The 11818-nt window shown below is 39.7% G+C and overlaps 1 protein-coding gene and 1 pseudogene across 1 annotated transcript in view; both read right to left on the minus strand.

Annotated features, from left to right (window-relative positions):
* LOC138021144 (uncharacterized) overlaps nucleotides 1-387 on the minus strand; it is a 5625-nt gene extending 5238 nt beyond the window's left edge. The window contains exon 1 of the mRNA XM_068868006.1: nucleotides 1-387. This exon is cut by the window's left edge and continues 5238 nt beyond it. Coding sequence (XP_068724107.1) covers nucleotides 1-387 — 387 coding nt within the window.
* A 1933-nt stretch (nucleotides 388-2320) lies between these two features.
* LOC138021145 (uncharacterized) lies at nucleotides 2321-2821 on the minus strand (annotated as a pseudogene).
* Nucleotides 2822-11818: the final 8997 nt, after the last annotated feature.

Raw genomic sequence — 11818 nt, forward strand, 5'->3', positions numbered from 1 at the left:
GTGTGCCTTTTCAATAGCGGTTTGAATTTCCGATTCAAGCATTTGTCCTTCTTCCATAGCCGCCTGTTTATCCGCTTCCTCTCCATTTTTCAAATAAACAACACATAGTTCGTCCAGTATTTCCAGTGTGATTTCCAGAAGCGACCAAAGTTGCTCGATATCTTTCTCAATAGCGTCTACGTCCTTCGGCGAATCCTTCGGCGTGATGCAAAGCTTCTCCATGTGATGGCGAATTTTTGTCATCTCGGTTTTTCGTATTCTCTTTTGTTTTTTCAGATTCAAAAGCGTTTTCTCCCTTTCAAGTTTCTTTTCATCATCCTTGTCTTCGGTCTGTTCGGTTCCCGGACCATCCTCACCGCCAGTTTCTTTTACGCCGTCCTGACTCATCTTGAGCGGCAAAATCACAAATTAAAATTCAACCTTACCACAGTGCTTGCGTACGGTAAACCTCCCGGTAATTCTTCAAAACGGTTTCTCGGTTGATCCCGTCGTGGTCGCCAAAATGTTGTGTAGACAACAAACGGTATTTCGGTTCAGAAAACTCACGGTTTAATTTCACGGTTTCTTTAGTTTTCTATTTTCATCTCGACTCTAGCGACGACTCCGACAACAACTCAAAAACCTGACCACGTGCGAATTACAAAATCAGAGTAACTGTCAATCAAAAAGTGAAATCTGGTCACAACAAAAACCTACGCGTACAATTGCGTGACGCGTGACTCAAAATGTCTTTTGTCCACACACAGTTTGGAACCCCATGTAAAATCACATCCATTTTAGCTTGGAATATCTTAGGTGCCGATTTAACCCCGTATGGTAGTTTGGTGTAGGAGTAAAGTCCCTTGTGTGTGCTAATTGTCACGTATTCACGACTTTCTGCATCAACATTTAGCTGAGCACAGGCATGGGACAAATCAAGTTTTCTGAAAAACTTTGACCCCGAGAGAGCAGCATACCAGTCCTGTTGGGTGGGAAGGGGATATTAGAGAGCTTTAGATTCTACGTCGAGGACGAGAACGAGTACGAGTTTTGACTGCCCCTTTATAGCGAAAATACTAAGGAAATTTATAACCCGTACGCTTAATCTTACTTTTTGTTAGCAGTATAGGTTGCTCAGTTAATCTTATTACTGGTAACTGAGCCATTTTGCTCATCAAAAAATGCCCAAATTGCTACCGTGTTGTTGACTTGTTTTGATTCGACGACATTTTTGCAAAATCTCGTACTAAAAGGACGACGGCATCACGTTTTTCCCGCCAAAATGACGCTGGTTTGCGCACGCTCACTGTTGGTCTGTGAGAAAATCTTGTACTCGTAGTCGTTCTCGTACTAAAATCTAAAGCTCTCTATCGTTCATCTTCCACAGCTGAGTTGATGATTACTTTGTAGTCCCAACAAATTCTAACTGACTTGTCAGTTTTTGGTACAACTACTATTGGACTTGCCCTGTCTGATTTCCCCATTTTTCTCGAGTTTATCCAACTCCCTTTCAACTTCATCTTTCAATGCATAGGGAACCCTTCGTGGTTTAACAAATATGGGTTTTGCACCATCTTTCATGGTGATGTGTGCTTCTAACCCTCTCATACCCTCATAGCTATCTTTAAACAGCTCACTATGTTTAGCGAGTAAATCATCAAGTTGACTTTTGGCTTCTTCTAATCCAGATCTTGTTAGACTAAATATTTCACCCGCCCATACAAGCTTTATACGGTTAAGCCAATTTCTACCCAGCAAAGTAGGCATATTCTCATAATTAGCTACAATAATTGGCAGTGTATACTTATGGCCCTTGTACACAATATCACACTGCATTTCACCACAGACTGTGAGGGTTTCACCAGTATAGGTTTTAAATTCAGCATTTTATGGATGAAGTGGGAAATTACTAAATTTCTGAGTATATTTGCTCTTACTCATTATTGAGTAATCAGCAGCGGTATCTACGTCCATTGCAACTAGTGAACCATTTATGGACACTTCTAAGTTATACCTTTTGTTGGTAAACTTATCTGTACCAACTGCATACAAGGAATAAATACCTAGTTCCTCATCATCATCACATGCTTTCCTTGATTCTAACACATTATGAACATTACCTTCACTTCCCTGTTGTTTGGATTTCACACTAGACTCGACAACTTTACTGCGACAAACTGATGCAAGGTGACCTACTTTACTACATTTATAGCATTTGGCTGACTTAAATCTACACTTTGGTGCCTCATGCTTACCACCATACCGGTAACACGAGGCTGCATTAGTGTTCACAGTTTTCAGTTTATTTAAGCTTACCATGCGTTGGTTGTCTTGGCTGTGATCACTTGAACTGATGGGACGAAATTCTTGGGTTTTCCTCTCTGCCATCTCCATTGACTTTGCTATCTGGCACGCTTTCTCAAAGGTAAGACCCTGGGTATTCAACAGCTTGTTCTGCATTTTGGGATTGTTTAGTCCACACACAAAACAGACTCTCAGAGCTCGGTTGAGACACTCGCCATAGTTACAATGAATAGATAGCTTCTTTAATGCCACAATGAAGTCACCGATGGATTCGTCTCGTTTCTGATAGCGAGTTCCAAAATGAAAACTCTCTGCTATCTCCAATGGCGCTGGATTATAATGTCTCTTCCACAATACCAGCAAAAGGAGTGTCTCTTGGTTTCGCTAGCTCCAACAGATTGCTCAGGGTAGAATATGCTTCTGGTCCAATCCCAGTCAGGAAAATAGCACGTTTTCTTTTTTATACTGCGAGACTGGCTTCATCGTTATCCTCGTCTTGTTCTTCCACTATATTGTTTGCCATGAAAAACATATCCATTCTTTCCACGTAGGAACGAAAAGTCTCTCGCTCAGGGCTGAACTCACCGACACGACCAAAGAGTCCAGTTGCCGCCATTTTGATCGGCAGCACGACGTGCTCAAACTTTCATCGATCGATCTCGGCCGAAAACACACTTCTTTCTCACACAGAGATAGTCAAGACTTCACAGGATTTCTCATGCGTCCTAGTGCATGTAGAACATCCCATCCTCGTCGCCAGAATGTAACATATTAGCAAGGATATAGTTTGAGGCAATAAAGTACACCAGTTTAGATTGCGATTTAAAACAGTCTTCGCAGCGCAGCAACATTTGGAACATTTTAGGATTTAAATTTTTATAGTTAACTTAATTTGTAATATTGATATACTTGCCTTTCTTATAATTTTAGCTTTTTAACTTTTATATTTGTTTGCATAGTTTTATTTTTTGAGGGCCACAAGTTTATTGGCCTTTGCATAGTTAGAAAACTAACTACTAACTATGGCCTTTGGCCATTAAGTGTTCAACCCTCGTTAAAAATACGGTGGCCCACAGCTGCCACGGCAAAACTTACTTTTCCACGGCAAAACGTACTTTCTCAGGGCAAAACGTACTTTTCCACGGCAAAACTTTTTTTTCTAAGGGTTTCCCTAAAATATGGAATCCGAAAACGGAATCCGGAATCCGGAATCCGGAATACAGTGAAAGTGGTAGAAAGGCTAAAATTACCACGGAAAGCAATAAACTCAGCGATGGAGATATTCACTTAGTAAGGTACTCCTAAATTCGACGATAAATAAAGTTGATAAAGCATCTCGTTTGTGTGTATATATGCTTTTAGTTACAATATTTCGCCAACAGGACTCTTGATTTCGCCCGTTCAAAATTCGCAGTGGAGAGAAGCAAGGCTGCGTGTGGGAACCCACCCTGTTTGGTATTTTCTTTTCTCTCATCCTCCAACACGCCTTCCAGTTCCGCAGTGAGGGAGGCCTCCTCCACCGCACATGCCACGACGGAAAGCTACTGAACTTGACTCGTCTCAGCGCTAAGAAAAAAAGTGAAGACAGTGTTGTTAAGAGAGATGCCCTTTGCCGACGACGCTGCCTTTGTCTGTCACACAGAGAGCGGACAACAAGCGATCATAGACCGCTTCGCGACTAGCTGCCAGGACTTTGGGTTTACCATCATCAAAAAGACTGAGGTACTGGCAATGCCGGGGACCGATGCTGAGCCGACCATCCTGATCAGCAACCAAGCACTCAACTCTGTGGACGCCTTCAAGTACTTTGGCTCAACAATCACCTCCAATCTCTCCTTGGATAGTGACTTGAATGCTCTGTTTGCGTCCTCAGCACCCTGTTGTATTGGAGAGAGACATGGCCTACATACACGAGACAAGAAGCTAGACTGAACACACTCCACTTCAGATTCCTCCGCAAAATTCTTGAGATCACCTGGAAGGATAAAATCACCAACCAGGAAGTACTTGAAACTGCAGAACTGCCAACTATCCAGTACCTCCTCTCAGAGAGTAGACTACGCCGTTGGCTAAGCCACTGGCCCCGAGCGCCTTCCAAAAGACCTACTCTATGGACAGCTGTCTCAAGGCAAACGATCGACAGGACGGCCGCTTCTTCGCTACAAAGACGTCTGCAAACGAGACATGAAGGCAGCCACGTTGAATAAGTGTCGGCAACTCGGAATGGCTGGCTGACGACCGTGTTAAGTCGAGGGCAGAGGTAGAGAGGATGAGGACCTGGGTGGAGAAGAGACAGAGGAAGAAGACTTCCACGCGTCGAACGCGATAATTTACGCAGTGTTCACACTGCCACAGGCCTTGCATCTCCAGAATCGGTCTTCGCAGTCACGAGCCTAAGTGCATATACCAATGATCCACTGCCTGCAAGGCAGAGGAGGCCATGATATATGTACTGTGAACGAAGTCGTAATCCAACAGCACTTTTCACAGCATTTTCTCTTTAGAAATTGATTGAATGCATTTCTTTTTTTTTATCAAGAAAGTTGTGACACTTATTGCACCCAGTATAGAGTGAAGCGCCTAGAAGATCGATATCATACCCAGTGCATTTGTGTTAAGAGAGATCATTTTCCATTCCGTTGACCGTGAGTTCAACTAGACTCTCTCTAGCTGCACTCGTATATGCGTATGATGCGTCATTTTCTTACGTGGAATAGTCACACTTTACAACAGGGAAAAATGAGTTTCTTCAGGCTGAATCTCCCAAGCGTTATCTGAGCTTACAGCGGTTATCAGTCACACGCCCTCAACGATTTTGTTTCCATTTTTCGAAACTAAATTGATTGATTGACGTCCACCCAAATTCAGTTTCGAAAAATGAAACAAAAAGTCGTTGAGGGGCACGTGTGAATGGTAACCGCTATAAGTACTTGGGAAGCAATTATTTTGATTTGAAATAAGCTGAAAATTGTTTTAGATATTACCTATTTTCCTGTATGTTTTTAGAAAGAGGGATCTGAGACGGAAATTTTTCATTTCCGTGTGGTAAAATGCTTTTCCATAAGTTTTGTACGTATGTAAGGATGAATTTTAGCAAATTCAATAATAAATTTTGTATTTTATTTTTTCTTTCTACTTTGCATCGCGTTGTATGGTGTAAATTAATACTGTTTGGTAAGTACTGTAGTCATCGTACTGTTAGTATTGTAAGTATAGTAACATTTGTTAATAAATGTTGTGTATTGAAAAAAAATAAAAATAAAAAGAAATAAATAAATAAGAAATGACCAGTCGATAATGGGTATAAATATTAAGGGAAAGGAGTATAAGCTTTCACAATATGCAGACGACACCTAATGTTTCGTGCGAGACATAGATTCAGTTGTAAAACTTTTTGAGAAATTGGAGGCTTTTAAAAGTTGTTCGGGATTGGAACTAAACAAATCAAAAACGGAGGCAATGTGGTTGGGAAAAAACAATCCACAATCCACGAATCGCTTGGCATTAATTGGCCCCTGAAGTGTGTGTGTCTCGGCGTTTGCTTCTCCCGTGACACGGAAATATCCGTAAAAGATGATTTTGAAAAAAGATTGCTTGCTCTAGAAAAATGTCTTAACTTCTGGTCATCACGAGATCTCACACTTTACGGGAAAATAAACATTGTCAAAAATTTAGCTCTTTCAAAGATAGTTTTTATTGCCTCTGTTCTGAGTGTACCCAGTGGATGTGTTGACCAAGTGAGTAAGCTTCTCTCTAGCTTCGTATGGAACCACAAACCGCCTAAAATCAAACATTCCACAATGATTGGTAAGATTAAGGACGGCGGACTTAATATGCCTGCTTTTAAAATCATAAATAAATCTTTGAAAGCAGGTTGGGTAAAACGTTTCCTCAACGCTCAAACGCAGTCCTGGAAGAAAATACCCTTCGATCTATTACATCACGTAGGTGGCCCACTGCTGTTCGCATGCAATTTCTCTTTTAAAATTTGCCTGAATTGTCCTTCCTTCCACTTTTTTACCGCGACGTCTTGAATGTTTGGGAAGAGATTATCAAGCACACTCCCACAACAAAAAAAGAAATAGAAAATGAGATCTTATGGAATAATTACTTTATCACAATCGGCGGAAAATCCATTTTTTATCGACAATGGTATAATGCCAGAGTAAACACCCTATCGGATATCCTAGACGAAGAAGGAAATTTCTTGTCCTTCCCTGAATTTAGGAAAAAGTATAAAATAAAAACAAACTTTCTGCGTTGTTTTGAGTTTTGCAACGCCATTCCAAAGTACTGGAAAAAAGCCTTTAAACGTGATCTCGAAAACGAATCAGTTACTACAGGACAGTCCGCGACACACCCTTTAAATATTTCATGTTGGACTTGTCAGCAAGCACGCTCACTTTACATCTCCAAAACGTTCCAAATACCTACATCTAAAGCTCGTCTAACTAAGGCCGGTTTTACTGATCAGAGCATCGAGTCCTTATACATTCTCCCGTTTAAAGTCACCAAAAACATAAAACTCTCGATGTTTCAATTCAAAATCAACCACCATATTCTTTACACTCGCAGCAAACTTTTTAGAGCTAAAATTATCGAAACCGATGAATGTCAATTGTGTGGTGTAAGACAGACCTTAGAGCATCTGTTCGTAGAATGTCGGCACGTCCATACTTTCTGGAACCTTTTTGCCTCTTGGTGGAACTCTAGTAACTTGCCGAAGCTAGCTCTGACGAACAATGCTAAAATATATGCAAATCACCCCGAGAAGCGATCTTTTCGCGCTGTCAATCTGTGCCTTATAGTAGCCCGTTACTACATCTATACTGCAGCCAAAGAAAGTGAATCTTACAGTATAACAGCGTTCAAAGTATTTTTAAAGAGCAAATTATCCACGGAGTCACCAAGCGTTCGAGCATCCGTGAGCTTTTAGACACTCATTAAAGGGGCTAGGCCACGCTATTTTAGGTAATTTTGTTTCATTTTGTTAATTATGAGCTCTAAACGTCAAATTAGCAGAGCAAGAGTCTTTCATTTGCAAAATCACGGCCACATAACAACTGAGAATGATTTTCCAGCTGTGTAAATGACATTTTGATATAGACTGATATAAATTTGAAAAAAGGTGGGCCGACGTTTTTCAAATTTACCCAAATTCAATCCATTTCAATCCTCTCCAATTTTGTCCATCCATGTCCCTTCTTGTCTTCCCTGTGTTTTGTTAGAGTTATTCCATAGTTTTGAACAGTTATTTTGATATTTTAGTTAATTCTATGACCATTCGATCAGTGCTGAAATTGCCTAAAATTGCGTGACCTAGCCCCTTTAATACATAGCAAGGTTGTTTTTTTGTTTTTTTTTTAAATGTATTTATTTATTTGTTTATTTATTTCTATATTTTTATATATGCAATGATTGCCAATTATAGCGAACAATGTAAAGTATGATATTGTGAATAGTATTAATAGTGTAAGTTAACATAGCTTTTGTGCGTAGCAGTAGTAGTGTAAGTAACGGTGTATTGTAAGTAATGTAAGTACTGTATTTAAATAAATGAAAAAAAAAAAACGTATGTAAGGATGCGTTCGATCGGCCTTATTTCGGAATAGGAATACATAGATTTGAAGTCAGAAACCCTTCGCTTTCACAGAGATTCACATGGACATTGTTAAAACCCTACTGAAATGAAATTTTAAACATATCTTCAACATCCTAGTTGGTTAAAAACTACACCAAACATACTATTTCAAATCATCACTGCACCTATTTTTATTCTGTAATAGGGTCAATCGAACGAACCCTTAAGAGATCAACAAACGAGTGTAATAAAGAAAATCGAGCGCCCGAAGACAATAATATTGGACGTCAAAACATTATCACCCCACCATCAAGAAAAAGAAAAGCCCAGATAGTTGGATTCTCTTCCGATGTTACGACATGAATCCCCTCCCAAAAGGAGTCAGCATGTGACAAATTAATCAACGAGATGAAAGTAAACATTTGCACGACGCACGATCATTTTAAGTGACTTTGGTTCAAGTTCTTTTTCTGGATTCCCCATTCCGGATCCGTAGAGAAGTAAGTTTTGCCGTGTAAAAGTAAGTTTTGCCGTGAGAAAGTAAGTTTTGCCGTGGAAAAGTAAGTTTTGCTGTTCTTTTGACGGAATTTTCAACTTTGGAAAAACCCATTTTAGTTTGGAACGCGTTTTCCATCTCTCAAGACCGATCTACACTTATAGGTATACACCTTCATCGGGAAAACTACTTGCTGTTTCGCATTTTTAACGAGATTAAAACATGTTCCAGAGTGCCTTCGTGTGGTTCCGAGGAGGAGTTGACTATTAAACGACAATAGCCGATTTCTTGGAAATTAACACTCTAGGACAAGGGTTCATTACCGACAGTAGTTCAGTACCGGTGGTAACCTTAAAACTAGAATCCCCGATTACTCGAAGCTTGCGCCAACTCGCAGTGATTTAATTCTGCTTTAGGTAATTTTCTTTATAATTTTACCTCAGATTACTCGACCTCCCAGTAACTCGAAAACTAACCAGACGATTTTCCTCGAAGATTCGAATTATATCAAGCAGCAACTGTTGAAATGACGTTTAAATGCTCATATCAACTCAAAGGGCTTTTATTATGCATGGTATACAAATACAATGATTTCTAAACTGACACAGGTCATCATTCCAAGCAAGGTTTTAGGAGGTACAATGCGTTACAAAGTAGAATGTAGTGGCCTAACGATATTAAGCAAAAAAATCACAATCATCCAAATAAAACAAAATTATACATAAAACCAAATAAAGACTTTGTGTTGAGTTCTCAAAGTTCAGTTAAATTAGAGGGTAATTAGCCACATTTCTCTCACTTGGGGTTTTACACAAAAACATTTCTAACACAACTGCTTTTTCTGAGCATTTTTCAGAATTCCTTTACTACATCAAAGCAACAAAAGCGCATGCGACCAAAATGATGGTGCTGGCCATTTGTGTTGCAGCCACGTTGCAGAGGTCAGCAGAACAACAGTTGATCTTGCATTCTCCTTTTCCTTCACAGAAGTCAAGGTTGTGGGTGTTATTGCACAATGCTTCGGTTGTGCAGCCTTTCTCATGGCCTTTAATGGATGTAGCATCAGCCTTGACATCAGCATAACCTTTGAGGCAGCGATCCGTCCCTGCAACACATGTCATCTCTTTTTGGACACTTTCACAGTCATCCCAACTCTCAGTGCTTACACAGCGATAACACTTCAAGCCGTACCCTTACAGAAAACAAAACAAAAAACAAAAAAGATTTTAACGTTTTCATTTTTATTAGTTATTTCGTTTCATGCAGAACTACTCACTGGAGAAGGACCAATAATAACAAAAAGCGGATGATATAAATTCATATCAAAGCCTTATATTCAAAGTTGATTACATTTTAAATATATCTCACGCACGCACGTGGTACGGCACAGAGGTAGTTTTTAAATTCTGCGTCAAACGGCCGCGACACCGATGCATAGCCGTTTTCAAGGAAGTTTGAAGGAAAATCTCCTGCCACTCTCTTAAGCCCAACTGAAAACCTCACTGCTAAACCCGTTCCCATTATAACCGCATCTTTATTTAAAATTTCACTCACTGACTTATACATTCGCTGCTAGCAGAGGCCATTTTTCTTTTGTTTTCTCTGGGCAGCCCAACGAACACAAAAGAAAAGAGGATCTGCTAGCAGGGAAGCTTATACACTACTATATTTACATGTAGACGTAATCAGCGGACAGTTAACACCGCGAGAGACTAGAAGGATTTTCTGCGTTAGGTTTGTCGAACGGTTTTAAAACAACCAGTGCACGATTTGGAACTGAACACATTGTTGAAAATCCTCGGCGCAACCTGGTAGACATAAATTACCATCTGTTATATTCCAAACTGCGACTTGTTTCGTAGTCAAATGATTGAATACTACAGTCTTGCGACTGATGCCTTCCGTGCATACATTCCAACGAAATTGATGTGCTGTTGTGGGTATCAAAGTTACAGTTAGATCACATATTAACAGTTGTTGAGTGTAGAGAGGGTGTGGACAAAACCTGGGCCCACATGGGCTACCCTATGGCCTACCCTATGGGCTACCTTAATTTACTACAGTCGTGCGACTGATGCCTTCCGTGCATACATTCCAACGAAATTGATGTGCTGTTGTGGGTATCAAAGTTACAGTTAGATCACATATTAACCGTTGTTGAGTGTAGAGAGGGTGTGGACAAAAACCTGGGCCCACATGGGCTACCCTATGGCCTACCCTATGGGCTACCTTAATTTGATGATTTTATATTTCACAATAATTTCATATGATTTTTTTTTAATGATTTGTATATTCATATCAGTGTAAAATTTTCCGTAACTTGACCCTTTTTCGTCTCTTCATGAAGGGCACTTAATGTTGTGTAATAGGGAGGAATTTCAAAGACGTTGTTAATACGAATTTATTATTGTTATTTTGTTAGTCATGCAGATTGCGAGACTAATTAAAACCACAAGAACAAAGTTGGGGAGAATAGATTGAGTGACCAGCCGAAAGAATATCTGCAAAAACACAAAGAGGTCACAGGCAAACAGAGAAGCGAAGATTTATCGATTTATCAGCCACATTAAAGGCCCTTTTTTCCGTTCCCTGTTACTTTTCAGCGCCAGATCACATGCTGCGTAGAAGTACAATTAAAGTGATACAAAAATAAACTAGAAAAAGAAATTTAAGAAATGTAAATCATTATTAAAAAAAATTCACGCCGCCTGAAGTGTGACCTGGCGCTAAAAAGTAACAGGGAACGGAACAAAGGGCCTTTAATATGGCTGATAAATCGATAAATCTTTTTACTGCGAGGTAAAACGATCGCTGTTGAAGAAAGCGTCTGTAAATCATGATATTTTTCAAGGAACCTTTCGATATTTGCAGTGAGTATTCTCAAAGAATTCAAGTGGTTTTCTGAGGCCAGAATCATCAAAAAAATTTCACTAAGCGTGCCCAGTATACGATCAATTTTTTTGTTTACTGTACAAAAATCATTGTATACGCTGCAGTGGTGATTAATTTTAACTGGTCTGTGTGTAGTGTAATGCTGTTCTGATACAACTCAATTGAAACTTCCTTCATTGATTTATATTTATCGAGCGGAATTATTTTCAGTGTGTTGCATTCACATCGCCCTTTTCATAACTACTGGAAGCAGAAGTGAAAACGGAATTCTCAGTTTTTTCACGATGTCCAGTTGGTAAGGCGATTTCTCTTTTCCAAATTCTAATGCACTTTGCAGGAGCAAAGGGAGAAAAAATCACCTCTTGAACCATATATGCCAAGTCTCCACCTTTCGGCTGGAGACTCCAGCTTTCAGACTCGATCTCCAGCTCTCCAGCCGAGCAAGCAAAATCTCCAGCTGAGCTTGGGTTAACAAATTTTGTCATACATATATCATATAAAATTATTGTTCCACAAACGTAAAACTGTTCATGATCTAAGAAATCGTGAAATCGACGAGAAATCAG

The sequence above is a fragment of the Montipora capricornis genome, chromosome 10 (genome assembly GCF_036669925.1).
Source record: "Montipora capricornis isolate CH-2021 chromosome 10, ASM3666992v2, whole genome shotgun sequence".
NCBI classification, from domain to species: domain Eukaryota; kingdom Metazoa; phylum Cnidaria; class Anthozoa; order Scleractinia; family Acroporidae; genus Montipora; species Montipora capricornis.